The 16,789-nt window shown below is 36.8% G+C and overlaps 2 protein-coding genes across 3 annotated transcripts in view; one reads left to right on the top strand and one right to left on the bottom strand.

The window, feature by feature from the left end:
* The window catches only part of LOC123538788 (NACHT domain- and WD repeat-containing protein 1-like), a 69,158-nt gene extending 68,360 nt beyond the window's left edge, over positions 1–798 (bottom strand). For both annotated transcript variants that reach the window (XM_045323166.2, XM_053530369.1), the window contains exon 1: positions 513–798. In XM_045323166.2, the coding sequence (XP_045179101.2) occupies positions 513–654 (142 nt within the window). In that variant the 5' untranslated portion in view covers positions 655–798. The remainder of the gene's footprint in view (positions 1–512) is intronic.
* Positions 799–5,117: 4,319 nt separating this feature from the next.
* Positions 5,118–15,098, top strand: LOC123539031 (zinc finger and SCAN domain-containing protein 12-like). Its single transcript, XM_045323497.2, has 2 exons — positions 5,118–5,247; positions 11,840–15,098. The coding sequence occupies exon 2, from the start codon at positions 11,958–11,960 to the stop codon at positions 14,298–14,300; it is 2,343 nt and encodes a 780-aa protein (XP_045179432.2). The 5' UTR covers positions 5,118–5,247; positions 11,840–11,957; the 3' UTR covers positions 14,301–15,098.
* The last annotated feature ends 1,691 nt before the right edge of the window (positions 15,099–16,789 follow it).

Below are 16,789 nucleotides of genomic sequence, written 5' to 3' on the forward strand. Positions count from 1 at the left end.
TCATGCAAAACATAATGAAATTAATGCATAATGTACATGCAAGTAGACCCGTCGCATTGTGACTGACAAAACCCATCACAATTTGACTGACAAAACCAATCACATTGTGACTGACAAAACCCTTCACATTGTGACTGACATGGCTTACTAGAAGTATATCTCAATGATAATTCAAGAGTGTTTCCAGGACTTTTTTATCATCTTGGGAATGCCACCAACACCTGTGGAATTGGGAAAATGTGCTCGGAAATTGTCTTAATTGGGAGAATTTGCAAATTACCAAAATCTATGACTGTAAAGATATTTTTTTTTTGGTGTAAAATATTAAAGGATTGCACTTCAGTAATTGTTCCACAATATAACTGTTGTTTTACTAACCAATATAAACATATAAATTAGCAAAACTATTTTAAAACAGCAAAAACCCTAAAAGTAAACACTCATTTGAAAATTTTATAGTCAGAATTGGGAAAAAACATACTTTTTTACTTTCCTCATTATTTTATATTTACCAGTAAATGTTGAGCTGAGAAATATTCGCACCACTGAAGATTCTTTATCTGGCAAGTTGCAAAAAGATCCGGACAGCACTGCCTCCATGGTATCGCTACCCACTGGTCTGTTAGAAACAAGATCGTCATTCTTCCGAGACATCCTGTAGCTGTTATACGGATATTTCTTTCGTTACACACTATTTCAGCTGTTACACGCTATTTCAGCCATTACACACTATTATCAGTTTCATTATCAAGCTCCGTACAGACTTTCATCATCATTCTAAAAATACAGCATTCTGTAGGTGAGAAAAATGTACAGCCTACCAGCATAACCAATACTCCAACTTCAGACCTCAGATTCTAATATGTGACATAACAGAGATTTGAGTATATATGCAAATGTTGAACCAGTGCAAATGTGCACAAGTAACTTCGGGTGTGTATTTAAAGCAGCATCGACTAATTTTATTGGGTTAGTGGACTTGCTGTGGAATATGCATGCTCGTTTGAACTGCTAGGCACTTCGCCATATAGGTCTGGTCTGTTGTGTGGTGATTGGTTCTCTCTGCTTATAATATATATAAATACATTCCCATCAAGATTATTTTGCAATTTGACAGACAACAGGCATTTTCAGCACAGCAAAGAATTTACAATTTAAAATTTGGAGATATGTCTGCCTACTTTGCACACTGTTTTGTCTGCCAGTTTTAGCAAAAATGAACTTGTCGCAAAATTTATCCTAGCTTCTGGGCCTGGCACTAATTAACACATTCAAGTTCTCCTCCAAATTGGGAAACTGCTCTTGTACAGTGACAGGACCCTCTACTAAAATGAAATCTTTATACTGACACTCGGGAAAGAGAAACATTATGTAAATTGTATAACTTCATGAACCATAAACAGTCACTGTCTTTCCACACAAAGGGTGGCAAATGAGTAAGAAAAGGGAAAGAACAGACCAGGTATAAAACCTGTGGCTTCAAAATGTCACTTTAAAGCTCTATACTGACTTAGTGCTCTACTAATCTTAAAACAAGTTTATAAACCTCCTAGACACTTGTGTATTCACTACACTGGGTTCAATCTGGGACAAGTTAAAAAGTGGGCTCAACTGTGTACCAAGTATTCACCCACAGCCAGTATATGTTTCACCTGATTTGTACTCAATTCACTTGTCTTGGGCTATAGTTGCACATGCATCAATTTGGCACATATATGCATATAGATTGGTATATTGTTGTATGAACTGAGACCATGGAACCTACACTTAGTTCTATACTGGAGTAAGCAGTTAGTCCAAATAATAATATCTAGTTTGAGTTTAGCTAGGGCATAGTCTTAACAAGTGAATGAAGTATTGCCATGCAATACAAAGTCCCCTACTGGAAGGCACCTAATTTTCTCTACTGCAGTATAACATAACGAACTGATATCTGTTAATGATGTATAAACAATATTGTACTACATATACAATATGTTATAACAACACACTTGGATTAAAATGTGCATATATAAAAACCCACAGTTGTTTTCATATTGAATTTTTTTGGCTGATTATAAAAATGTTATCATGTAAGTTATTTATAGTAACAACAAAGGGAAATTAATCTTTAAAAAAAAAAAAAAAAAAAAAAAAAAAATCTATATAATATAAGTCCACAAGAAATTCTTTGCCAGGTAGAGATAGGTCAAAATACACCTAAAAATTGGATGTAACATGCATGCTGTACCACAGAAAAGTGGTCTCGATTTTTCTCTACCGCCAGTAATAAAAAAGTTACAATAAAATCTATTTATAGTAAAAACAAAGGGACGTAATTCTAAAAACAAGGATGCCTCATGGTGGTGAACATTTGGTCCAAGTTACATCAAAATCCCTCCATGCATGAAGAAGAAATGTTCTGTACAGTCATTCTTGAATTTGACCTTTGACCTCTAAATATGACCTTGACCTTAGACCTAGGGACCTGGTTCTTGCGCATGACATGTTGTCTCATCCAGGGGAATATTTGTGCCAACTGATATCTAAATCCTGCTTTGCATGAAAAGTTATAGACCGGACAGGAAAAAAATCCTCTTGACCTTTGATCTCAAAGTGTGACCTTGACCTTTAAGCTAGGGTACTGGGTGTTGCGCATGACACATCGTCTCATCATGGGGAACATTTATGCCAAGTAATATTGTAATCCCTTGATGGATGACAGAGTTCTGGACCGGACAGGGAAAAAACCTTTTTGACCTTTGACCTCCAATTGTGACCTTGACCTTTGAGCTATGGGTCTGGGCTTTGCGCATGACATGTTGTCTCATCATGGGGAACATTTGTGCCAAGTAATATTAAAATCCCTTCATGGATGGCAGAGTTATGGACGGGACAGGAAAAAAACTCTGTTGACCTTTGACACCCAATTGTGACCTTGACCTCTGAGCTAGGGGTCCGGGATTTGCGCACGACACGTCGTCTCATCATGGGGAACACTTGTGCTAAGTGATATTAAAATCCCTTAATGAATGTCAGAGTTATGGACCGGACACGAAACAGACCCTGTTCATGCTATGTTAACATTTGACTGCTAAGTGTGACCTTGACCTTTGAGCTAGGGGTCTGAAAGTTGTGCATGACACATCGTCTTATTATGAGGTACATTTGTGTCAAGTAATATTAAAATCCCTTCATCGATGGGAGAGTTATGGACCGGACAGGAAAAAAGCCTTGTTGACCTTTGACCTCCAATTGTGACCTTGACCTTTAAGCTAGGGGTCCAGGTTTTGCGCATGACACGTCGTCTCCTCATGGGAAACATTTGTGCCAAGTAATATTAAAATCTCTTCATGGATGGGAGAGTTATGGACTGGACAGGAAAAAAGCCCCGCTGACCTTTGACCTCCAATTGTGACCTTGACCTTTGAGCTAGGGGTCCGGGATTTGCGCATGACACGTCATCTCATCATGGGGAACATTTGTACCAAGTAATACTAAAATCCCTTCAAGGATGGGAGAGTTATGGACCGGACAGGAAAAAAGCCCTGTTGACCTTTGACCTCCAATTGTGACCTTGACCTTTGAGCTAGGGGTCCGGGTTTTGCGCATGACATGTCGTCTCATCATGGGGAACATTTGTGCCAAGTAATATTAAAATCCCTTCATGGATGACAAAGTTATGGACCGGACACGAAATTGCGGACGGACAGACGGACGGACGGACAGACGGATGGACAGACGGACGGACGGAATGACGGAAAAGTGCATTCCTATAGTCCCCGAAACTGGTTTTCAACCAGTAGGGGACTAATAATGAGACCTCGGGTTGACCGATTTTACATTTTGATATTTTACGTTGTCTACCTAAAGGTCTCAACCAGAAACAATCAAAACTGTGGTGGAAACTGTGGTCGACAAGTCCAAAAAATATATGATATAAGGTAAGATAATAAACCAAAGATCTGGACTTGCATTTGTACAAAACTGCACATAAACTTGTTAAGTGGTCGAAAACTGGTTGTGCCGGGCACTGGCGCCAGATCAGAAAGAAAATGCCTCTGTACATGTTATACCCTACCCCTAGGTATTCTATAAGAACCATGGTCATGAACGGGAAAATATACAAACCCATTTCAATCGCGTATTTCATACCTAAAACACGCAGTTCAGTAAATGTGTACTACTGATATTAAACAAGCGATAATTTATCTTCCACCGTGCACCAGTCACATTGTCTTAAAATTCCATATTGCAGAGATGCTCCATATATAGTATGCTTTTGTAAACGTTACAGAAAAAACTTGCGTGAACTCCCCTAATGAACATCCGGTCTAGAGGTCACAGCAGTGTGCACATGTTAGGCGAAATGTAAACAAACAAAAACAGAATGCAAAATATTCACAGTTATACAATAAAACTCGAAATGATGAATAAAATTCATCTTGTATGTGATTTTGAATTTTAAATCATACATTGGTAAACATCTGTTCTGTTTATTTATTTCATTTTGAACATTTATCCTGCATATACACATTTTAGCATACACGTGTCGTAAAATGACGATTGACATACATTTTCACATCAGCCAATCAGAATGGTTTTGTAATCTAGAACGGAACTTCACCAGGGAAGTTCAAGCAAGTTTTTTGTGTAACGTTGAAAAACTGTAAACTACGCGTTGTTTTTCTAAGACAAGAAGTATTGTAGAAATGTGACCGGTACACAATGGAAGATAAATTATCGCGTGTTTAATATCCATATTACACATTTACCGAACTGCGTGTTTTAGTTATGAAATACGCGATTGAAATGGGTTAGTATATTTTCCCGTTCACGACCATGGTTCTTATAGAATACCTACGGGTAGGGTATAACATGTACAGAGGCATTTTCTTTCTGATCTGGCGCCAGTGGTGCCGGGATACTGATTATCTGTATTCAACTCTCAAGTACAATTATTTTGCACTAAGCTAGGGCACAGCCCATTTGACATGCTTAAAAATGCTTCAGAATTTACGCAGTAGAGCCAAAAAGGCATTATCAGGCATTGTCAGCACGGTACAGTACTAGAATCATCAGATTACAAAAAAATAAATCAGTTGGATTTGTTTACCTTGGATTTGGATCACAAGCTACACACAAGCGCTTGCTAGCATTAAAAGGAAGCGTCTTAGCGACCAAGATCATTTTGAGGGACGGCGGACGGGAATGAACAAATTACTACCATTTTTAGTCTTTTGATTGGTCTTTATCTTCATTATTCCAGTACGTCAGCTCTAACTTTTTTCTTTAACGTTCTTGATTTCTTTGACTTGCCAGTGTATGGCAGATTGCAGCGGAAAAATAAAAATCATATGTTTTCGCGATGTAGAAATTGCGAGCTGGCACTGCTATTGGTTGACTCCCAATAGCATTGACTCTCTTACATATCCAGATATTTTAAGGTGATAATTTAAATGTGATTCATTTAATAAAATAGCATGCAAGTCACTAAAAAAATAATTTTACGTAAGTTTTTAGGTTGAAACTGCGAAGCAGTTAAGACCTATAATTACCGTATTCTGGAGCTTGCAAAAATATTATACTGACATTCACTGAAAGGCAAATTAATCCCCTGTAAGGCAGTGGTTGGGAAGGAGGGCGCAATGCACGATTTCACACATTCAGTCAAAAAATAACCCATTGAAATTCCAATAAAATGCGTGAAAATCCCGGAAGAAAAAGAACTATAGAAATTGCAAAAAGGAAGTGTCTAGGGGTACGGATCCGTACCTCTAGAATCTGATTCTAGGGGTACGGATCCGTACCTCTAGACAAGACTGTTAATGGTTTTCTAGGGGTTGGACCTCCGTTTTTCTAGAAATTAGGGGTCATTTATATTTCAAATTTTATTGAAAATGAAAAATAAAAAAAAAAAACAAGTAAGACTTCATCAGTATTCACCTTAAACTTGGATCTAAGAGGTTTACAGATAACAACTTCATCCGATATGTTACATTTTCCTTCGAAACGTAAATAACCGAGGAACACCAAATACATCACAAGGATTCAAACTGGCAGAAAAAAAAAGATAAATAAAGATTTTTTTAAAAAAAGAATGTTAGATATGTTGTGAAAAAACTATATTTAATGATCATTAACTCTTAGGGTATTTATGTTTTTCACACATTTGGTAGCCGTTACGAGATACAAGGAACGTTTTCACAAACAGTTTCTTTTACTTAATGTTATTGATTATAAAACAGTCAGTTCCGTGCCAATTATCATTATATCTTGTTAAATAACAAAATAAAACAAACAAAAAAATAGGTATTTTTTTCTGCTGAATTTCATATATAATTTATTCAGCGGTTAGATTCACTAATTAATTTGTTATCAACAGTTTGTTTTACAATAAACTAATCGACACGGAACAGTGTATTCATTTAGAGTTCCGCGGTTATTTAGGTTTTGGAAGACAAGGTAAACAATCGGGCGAACGCTTATCTGTACATCATTTAAATCCAAGTTTTAAGTGAACACTGGTTAAGTCTTATTTGTTATTTTATTTACAACAAAAGTTAAGATGTAAGTAACCCTAAATCACTGGAAAAAGGAGGTCCGTACCCCTAGAAAACCCCCTAACAGGATTGTCTAGAGGTACGGATCCGTACCTCTAGAATCAGATTCTAGAGGTACGGATCCGTACCCCTAGACACTTCCTTGCAAAAATCTGTAGAAATACCACATGACGACTTTACAATAGACAAGGGGACTGCAATGGACTATTAATAGTACCGAATCGAGACCAAGTCATTAATGCGTTGTAGCGGTACTTTCCAGGGATACCTAGCTATGCTATTTAAATCACGTTCCGAGGTGTTTCCAATTATGAATGGGTGCAGCGATCCAATCAAAATGTTTGTTAGAAAAATTGCTACATCACAGGTTGGCCTTTCTGTGTTCTGTAGTTACTGAGAAATTATAAAAATAAGAAATGTGTTGACGATTTCCACCAGTAAAAAATGTGAATTTTATTTTTGGCTTGGTATCGTAAGAAATGTATATTTATTAGTACTACCATGAGGAGTTTTTCTTTGATTTGCATTTGAAATGAAGAGCAAAGCATGATGAAAAAGATCACTATTGGATGACTTACCAGATTTTTTTTAGAAAGTGTACATGCTTTAGATATGCATCAGATTTTGTTAATATTATATAACTACAATTGTCATTATTGTATGCTGTACTGTCACGTGTGGATTTTACAGGCCACCATGCTGTCTCTTTTCATAGCCAAATATATTTTAGTAATTCATATTTTTTTCTATTTTCTAGTCAATACTTTTCATTGAAATTAAAAAGCCCCATGGAGTTTGAAAATGCCCCATTGATTTCAGGGCCAATGGGGGATTTTTCACATTGCAAAAATTTCTTTCCCAACCACTGCCTGTAAGGATTTAACCCATTTTTCAAGGCTAATCGACAGATATTTTTATTGATAATATGAACTTAGATGCTACCTTGAAGGCAGAGCTCCCTTGAAAAATCACCAGTGCCCCTTAAATTTAAAGGAGTGCTGCTGGAATTATCCGGAATTATGGATCTGTTTTAAGAAGATTATGTTCTTTAAGATCTATTAAAATTTCAAGAATTGTTGATAATTCATGATTTCTGAATGAATGTCTTAGAATGCATTAAAATTAAATCTTGACATGCGAAAACTCTACAAATATGCTATATATACGAACTAAAGAAAGTTATGGTTCTTTTTAGAAGGAAGAATGTGTCCAACTTCAAGGCACAAATACTGCTAAGACAAACGTCTGGTATGGGGTAATGAAATTCATAAAAAATTTACATTTACAAAGCTTGTTTAAAACCCAAAAGTCTAGCCATCTTTAAAAGTTAGTGTTGAGAATTTTACCTAGAGAAAATCACAGTTTGCCAAAATTCTCGAAAACTCCTGTTTTATTTACTGAACTGCTAAGTTAACAGTCCATGACATTTTTATGGTTAATCTTTTAGCACTACTGGTATAGAATAGGAATTGTAGTTGGGGCCTTTTTGATGTTTATTGATAATTCATAGCCAATAGTTTTTTTTTCCTAGTAATAAACTCTGGTCAGTGATTTTTAATCTTGTGGATGAAATATATGTGAATGGAGAGAAGAGCATTATGTGCTTTTCACAGTTCAATGCCTGTATGTTTTGTTCCCAAAACTTTTTTTAAAAAATAAGTTTTATCTATAGACAGTACATTGGAACCTGACATCACTAACAAAACACTTGTTAAATTTCACATAAACGACTTTATTTTTTACAATGTTTTCAAACTCATAAAAACAAAAAAAAAAGGTCCAATTTTTAGCCCACCAGAGCCAAAGGCTCATGGTGAGCTACAAGGATCACTCACCGTCCGGCGTCAAGCATCCGTAAACTTTTACTTTAAACGACATCTCATAAACCGCTAGGCCAATTTCATCCAAACTTCACAGGAATGTTCCTTGGGTGAAGCTCTACAAAATTTGTTCAAAGAATTGAATTCCATGCAGAACTCTGGTTGCCACGGCAACCAAAAGGAAAAACTTTAAAAATCTTCTCAAAAACCAGAAGCCCTAGAGCTCAGATATTTGGTGTGAAGCATTGCCTAGTGGACCTCTAACAAGTTTGTTAAAATCATGACCCTGGGGTCAAAATTGACCCCGCCCCAGGGGTCACTTGATTTTACATAGGAAAATCTTAAAAAATCTTCTCAAAAACCAGAAGCCCTAGAGCTTAGATATTTGACATGTAGCATTGCCTAGTGGACCTCTATTAAAGTTGTTCAAATCATGACCCCTGGGTCACAATTGACCCCCCCCCCCCCCCCCGGCAAGAGGTCACTTGATTTTACATAGGAAAATCTTAAAAAATCTTCTGCTCAAAAACCAGAAGCCCTAGAGCTTAGATATTTGACATGTAGCATTGCCTAGTGGACCTCTACTAAAGTTGTTCAAATGATGACCCTGCCCCAGGGGTCACTTGATTTTACATAGATTTCTATAGGAAAATCTTCAAAAATTTAAAAAAAAAAATAAACCAGAAGGCCTGGAGCTTAGATATTTGACATGTAGCATTGCCTAGTGGACCTCTACAAAATTTGTTCAAACATGACCCCGCCCCAGGGGACACTTGATTTTACATAGGAAAATCTTCAGAAATTTTCTAAAAATAAACCAGAAGGCCTACAGCTTAGATATTTCACGTGTAGCATTGCCTAGTGGACCTCTACAAAATTTATTCAAACATGACCCACGGGGTCAAATTGACCCCCTCCCCATGGAGTTACTTGATTGTACATAGAAAAATCTTCAAAATTTTCTAAAAATAAACCAGAAGGCCTACAGCTTAGATATTTCACGTGTAGCATTGCCTAGTGGACCTCTACAAAATTTATTCAAACATGACCCACGGGGTCAAATTGACCCCCTCCCCATGGAGTTACTTGATTGTACATAGAAAAATCTTCAAGATTTTCTAAAAATAAACCAGAAGCCCTAGAGCTTAGATATTTGACATGTAGCATTGCCTAGTGGATCTGTACAAAATTTGTTAAAATCATGACCCTGCCCCAGGGGTCACTTGATTTTACATAGGAAAATCTTTAAAAAATTTCTAAAAATAAACCAGACGGCCTAGATCTTAGATATTTGACATGTAGCATTGCCTAGTAGACTTCTACAAAATTTGTTAAAATCATGACCCCTGGGGTAAAATTGGCCCCGTCCCAGGGGTTACTTGATTTTACATAGAAAAATCTTCAAAAAATTTCTAAAAATAAACCAGAAGGCCTAGCGCTTAGGTATTTCACATGTAGCATTGCCTAGTGGACCTCTACAAAATTTGTTCAAATCTTGACCCCCGGGGTCAAATTGTCCCCGCCCCATGGGGTTACTTGATTGTACATAGAAAAATCTTCAAAATTTTCTAAAAATAAACCAAAGGCCTAGAGCTCTACAAAATTTGTTCAGATCATGACCCCCAGGGTCAGAATTTACCCCGTCCCAGGGGTCACTTGATTTTACATAGGAAAATCTTTAAAAAAAATCTAAAAATAAAGTAGAAGGCCTAGAGCTTAGATACTTGACATGTAGCATTACCTAGTGGACCTCTACAAAATTTGTTCAAATCATGACCCCCGGGGTTAGAATTGACCCCACACCAGGGGTCACTTGATTTTTCATAGGAAAATCTTCAAAATTGTTCTAAAAATAAACCAGAAGACCTAGATCTTAGATATTTGACATGTAGCATTGCCTAGAAGACTTCTACAAAATTTGTTCAAATCATGACCCCCGGGGTCAAATTGACCTCGCCCTATGGGGTTACTTGACGGGTGTGGAATTCCTATGTCCGACTTGTCCGACGCGGGACTTTTTGACAGCGGACAAGTGGGTTTTTGCATTCCGTTTGTCCGTGGACAGGCATAAATTTTCTGGTTTGAAATGAAAAAAGGAAAGAATGATTTAGAAATGCTGAACAGTGCTCCAAGTTTATGGAGTTTATAAAAGAATTTGACGTACGAAACGGATGTTTTATCGGCCAAAGACCTCTTGATTTTTCCAGTTTGGGAAAACCGTAATGTGACTAAATTTAGCATCTCTTTCTCTGCGTTCTGATTGGTTCCCTGTCACGATCTCGCGTGATTTTTGCACACGATAACTCAGCTAATAGAAACCGGAAACATAAACATTATCACAAAGTTTTGGACAAATTTGTTGTTACAAATGCATGCAACTTTGTCTACCAACAAAAGTGGAAGTTAACACTCAAAGCACAAAGAGCTCACTAGTACGTGTCAGGAAGTTTCATGTTTTCTAACAGTCAGAAAGTTTCGTGCTTTCTCACATTGCTTCACATGGCATGATGGGCAGTCTTTTAGGTATTTCTTTTAAATGTTTGACGGCCTCGCGGACGAACACAAGCTAAAGTATCAAAAGCTTAGTTTTTGAAACAGCTACAGTATTACACTTTATTATGTTTGCTTTTGTTACTACTTGTAGATTATTGTCCAAAATAAAGAATTATTTGCATGCTTAAATGTTGAAAATCCAGGCAAGTAAGTTTTTACTGCGGACAAGTAGATTTTTAAGTTTCATTTGTCTGTGGACAAGTGAAAAATATTGGCATTTCCACACCCCTGCTTGATTGTACATAGAAAAATCTTCAAAATTTTCTTAAAATAAACCAGAAGGCCTAGAGCTTAGATATTTGACATGTAGCATTGCCTACATGCCTAGTGAACCTCTACAAAATTTGTTCAAATCTTGACCCCCCAGGGTCAAATTGACCCAGCCCCAGGGGTTACTTGATTGTACATAGGGAAAACTTCATAAATTTGCTAAAAATAAACCAGAAGGCCTAGATTTTAGATATTTGATATGTAACATTGCCTAGTAGACTTCCTCAAACTTTGTTCAAATCATGACCCCCGGGGTAAAATTGGCCCCGCCCCAGGGGTTACTTGATTGTATATCGGAAAATCTTCCAAAAAAATTCTAAAAATCATCAGTTTGACATTTGAAACCACTCGTTATGACACCATGCAAATTGTCAACAGTCCGGGTAGCAGTAATTAGTGGGTGCGGAAATCAAGGAAAATCGGACAACTTGCATTTCACTTTGAGGTTAGATTTGAGCGAAGTTTGAAGTTCCAGAGCACCTATTTCACTCGAGTCGCCCACTCGCAAGAGCCCTGCTTTACTCTCCCTTCATATTAATGATTCAAGTTTCCTAAGATTATTTAGATATGCTCGATTTCAACTTCTAACATTGAATTCAAGTGCATTTTTGTCTCCTGCAAAAATCTTGTTATCGTTACATTTTCTCGTTACAGGTTCTCTTTGTAGAAAAATGGAGTGGACTTTTGATACTACATTTTAAAAAAATCTTCAAAGGTCAGTTTTTAGTGAACAACTTTTCCAGACATAAGGCAGATTTGATAATTCGAAGTGATGGAAGATAACGAGGATATTCAAAACATGCAGAAACTGTATGAAAATGAACATGAATCACAAGATGACCAAGCGAATGAAAAAGCTTGTACTGTAGAGGAAGAAGATGAGGCTGTCAATATGACTCAGGACAACACTATTTATAATGTAAAGGAAGATAATCGTAATGAAAATATTGAAAACAATTATTACATAGGCAAATTGGAATGTGGGATTTCACATTCTAGAGACTGTCTGTTTAAGTGTACATATTGTCAAAAAAGTTTTACAAATAAAACAATGTTCTCATTACACATGAAAATATTACATAATGTGATATTGGAGGATTTGAATAATAGCGTAGAGATAGTAAAGATGAAACAGGATTTAGTAACAAGGAAAGAATGTGAAGGAAAAAGTCAGGGGAATTGTTTGACTGATGGTGGTACCAAACAGGAAATTGAACTTTTTAAAGGAACAGATAAGAAGAACCTTACTGTGGAAAGGAAGGGTTATCATAGGGCAATAAAAACTACTTCTGTTAAACAAAAAGATAGTCAAAAGGGAAATGTTAATCAAGAAGATAGCCAAAAGGAAAATGTTAATAAAAAAGATAGCCTAAAGGAAAATGTTAGTCAAAAAGAGTGCCAAAAGGAAAAAGAAAATAAAAAAGATAGCCAAAAGGAGAATGTTGATCAAATAGGTAGCCAAAAGGAAAATCTTAGTCAAAAAGATAGCCAAAAGGAGGATGTTAATGAAAAAGATAGCCAAAAGGAAAATGCTGAAAAAGATAGCCTAAAGGAACATGTTAGTCAAAAAGATAGCCAAAAGGAAAATGTTGATCAAAAAGATAGCCAAAAGGAGAATGATAAAAATGACAGCCTAAAGGAAAATCTTAGTCAGAAAGAATGCCAAAAGGAAAATGAAAATATAAAAGATAGCCAGGAGGAGAATGTTGATCAAATAGATAGCCAAAAGAAAAATGTTAGTCAAAAAGATAGCCAACAGGAGGATGTTAATGAAAAAGATAGCCAGAAGGAGAATGTTGATCAAATAGATCGCCTAAAGGAAAATGTTAGTCGAAAAGAAACTGTTAATCAAAAAGATAGCAAAAAAGAAAAAGTGCAGAATGTGTGTAATATTTGTGGGCAACAATATTGTAGCCCGATAGTTTTGAAGTATCATATGAGACAAATGCATCGTAAGATCAATGCCTTTCGTTATTTCTGTGGCATTTGTCATAAGCCTTTCACTAATATGTTCTATTTAAAAATGCATGTACTTGAGCACAAAAACATGCGTTTAGATTGCAAGATATGTGGTAGAAGTTGTCTTAGTAAGAAGACTTTGTTATATCATGAGAAATCTCACAAAGGTGTGAATCACAATGAGACTGGCCGTAGGAATAATCATACTGCATTTAGAAATGAATCAGAACATGTAATGGACGATGTATCGGGTAAAAAGGTAGAATCGAATTTTACAGAAGATGATGCAGAAGCATTTTCTTCGAAAGTTGAAGAGCTGTACACATGTTTTGATTGCAGACAAACATTTAAAAATAAGCAGCGAATAGAGCAGCATATAAGGTTGCATTTCGGTATCAAAATATACAAGTGTCAAATTTGCAAAGAGACATTATCGTCCTCCCGAAACCTAAAACAACATAGTCGCACTCATTTAGGAGATGCAGGGTATGCATGCAATAAATGTGGCAAATCATTTCCTTTTCACAAGTTCTTAAAAGAACACATTATAGATGTTCACGGAGAAATGGCTGTGACATGCAAGTTTTGTAGGAAAGTGTTCACAGAGGAGGCATTGAAAGATCATATGAAGATGCACAGCAAGGAAGACATTACGTGTAAAATCTGCAGTAAATCATTCATTAGGCTTGACAAATTATATAACCATATGGCTATCCATTCCGATGAAAGGCCTCACAAATGTGACATGTGTAGCAAAACGTATAAGTGTTACACCGATTTAAGAGACCACAAAAAGGTGCATACAAATCAGAGAAAATACAGACAGTGTGATGTTTGTGGAAAATCAGTTGCATCTAATAGTTTAAGACAGCACATGAAAAGTCACACTGATGTGAAAACATTTCAGTGTGAAGTATGTTCCAAGTTTTTTAAGATGAAGCATCAGTTGAAAAGTCATTTGTTATCCCATGACGATTCAGTAGAGCATATATGTGAGATATGTGGATTCAGATATAAATGGGCACATAATCTGAGAAACCATTTAAAAAGAGTACATGAAGGGAACAAGCCTCCTTGTAGGTCAAAAGTCAAGTTTACATTTTCCAAGAAGAGTAGAAAATGTTTGAAAAAAACTAAAGAGATTGCTTTGGTTTAAGAACATATTTGATCATGAGGTCACTAATGACTTACAATTATTGATTTGAGATCAGTACTTCAAACGTCCAGTGTACAGTGACGGGTCAGATATTTTTTGTTCCTTGTGCAGTTACTGAATGCGTCATTGGGGCATTTCATGTTCTAAAAGCCCTTGTTGAATTATCTCCCTTTTTTAAAACCATGTTGTGGGGCGTAACTTGAAAAATATGTGAGATATTGACTTAATACTTCGCATATTGATTGATGTCCGTGAGAGGGTGTGCAGTGACAAGTAACACTAAATAATGAATCTACCATTTTTAGCTCACCTGAGCACAAAGTGCTCAAGGTGAGCTTTTGTGATTGCCCTGTGTCCGTTGTCGTACGTCGTCAGTCGTCCATCGTCGTCAACAATTTGACTGTTAACACTCAAGATTTCACAATTTTGGCCAAATCTTAACGAAACTTGGTCAGAATGTTACCCTTGATAAAATCTTGGACGAGTTCGATATTGGGTCATCTGGGGTCAAAAGCTAGGTCACCAGGTCAAATCAAAGGAAAAGCTTGTTAACACTCTAGAGGTCACAGTTTTGGCCTAATCCCAATGAAACTTGGTCAGAAAGATACCCTCAGTAAAATCATGGATGAGTTTATATTTGGTCATTGGGGGTCATATTTTAATGAAACATGGTCAGAATGTTAATCTTGATGATTTTTAGGTCAATAGGTCAGGTGAGCAATACAGGGCCTTCATGACACTCTTGTTGAGTTAACTCCCTTTTTAGCTCACCTGTCATGTAGTGTTTAGTCGCCATATGACCTATCATGTGTCGGTGCGACGTCCAACAAAACAAAACTGTCATGTAGTGAGATTTTGCGATCAACTGTCGTCCGTCCGTCGTTTGTCCACAATTTCTTGTGAACATGATAGAGACCACATTTTGAAATTGATTTTTAGCTCACCTGTCACATAGTGACAAGGTGAGCTTTTGTGATCACGCAGCGTCCATCGTCCATGCGTGCGTGCGTTCGTCCGTCCGTCCGTAAACTTTTGCTTGTGACCACTCTAGAGGTCACATTTTTTGTGGGATCTTTATAAAAGTTGGTCAGAATGTTCATCTTGATGATATCTAGATCAAGTTCGAAACTGGGTCACGTGCCATCAAAAACTAGGTCAGTAGGTCTAAAAATAGAAAAACCTTGTGACCTCTCTAGAGGCCATATATTAACCAAGAGCTTCATGAAAATTGGTCAGAATGTTTACCTTGATAATATCTAGGTCAAGTTCGAAACTGGGTCACATGCCTTCAAAAACTAGGTCAGTAGGTCTAAAAATAGAAAAACCTTGTGACCTCTCTAGAGGCCATATATTTCACAAGATCTTCATGAAAATTGGTCAGAACGTTCACCTTGATGATATCTAGATCAAGTTCGAATCTGGGTCACGTGCCATCAAAACTAGGTCAGTAGGTCAAATAATAGAAAAACCTTGTGACCTCTCTAGAGGCCATATTTTTCATGGGATCTGTATGAAAGTCAGTCTGAATGTTCATCTTGATGATATCTAGTTCAAATTCGAAACTGGGTCACATGCGGTCAAAAACTAGGTCAGTAGATCTAAAAATAGAAAAACTTTGTGACCTCTTTAAAGGCCATATATTTCATGAGATCTTCGTGAAAATTGGTCAGAATGTTCACCTTGATGATATCTAGGTCAAGTTCGCAAGTGGGTCACGTGCCATCAAAATCTAGGTCAGTAGGTCAAATAATAGAAAAACCTTGTGACCTCTCTAGAGGCCATATTTTTCATGGGATCTGTATGAAAATTGGTCTGAATGTTCATCTTGATGATATCTAGGTCAAGTTCGAAAGTGGGTCACGTGCCATCAAAAACTAGGTCAATAGGTCAAATAATAGAAAAACCTTGTGACCTCTCTAAAGGCCATATTTTTCATGGGATCTGTATGAAAGTTGGTCTGAATGTTCATCTTGATGATATCTAGGTCAAGTTCGAAACAGGGTCATGTGCGGTCAAAAACTAGGTCAGTAGATCTAAAAATAGAAAAACCTTAGAGGCCATACTTTTCAATGGATCTTCATAAAAATTGGTCAGAATGTTCATCTTGATGATATCTAGGTCAAGTTCGAAAGTGGGTCACATGCCGTCAAAAAGTAGGTCAGTAGGTCAAATAATGAAAAAACATTGTGACCTCTCTAGAGGCCATATTTTTCATGGGATCTGTATGAAAGTTGGTCTGAATGTTTATCTTGATGATATATAGGTCAAATTTGAACTGGGTCAACTGCGATCAAAAACTAGGTCAGTAGGTCTTGAAATAGAAAAACCTTGTGACCTCTCTAGAGGCCATACCCTTGAATGGATCTTCATGAAAATTGGTCAGAATGTTAACCTTGATGATATCTAGGTCAAGTTTGAAACTGGGTCACGTGCCTTAAAAAACTAGGTCAGTAGGTCAAATAATAAAAAAACCTTGTGACCTCTCTAGA

Source organism: Mercenaria mercenaria, chromosome 18 (assembly GCF_021730395.1).
Source record: "Mercenaria mercenaria strain notata chromosome 18, MADL_Memer_1, whole genome shotgun sequence".
Lineage (NCBI taxonomy): Eukaryota > Metazoa > Mollusca > Bivalvia > Venerida > Veneridae > Mercenaria > Mercenaria mercenaria.

Excerpts from the sequence above, each read along its gene's own strand:
- LOC123539031 (XM_045323497.2), top strand. The coding sequence starts at position 11,958 with ATGGAAGATAACGAGGATATTCAAAACATGCAGAAACTGTATGAAAAT.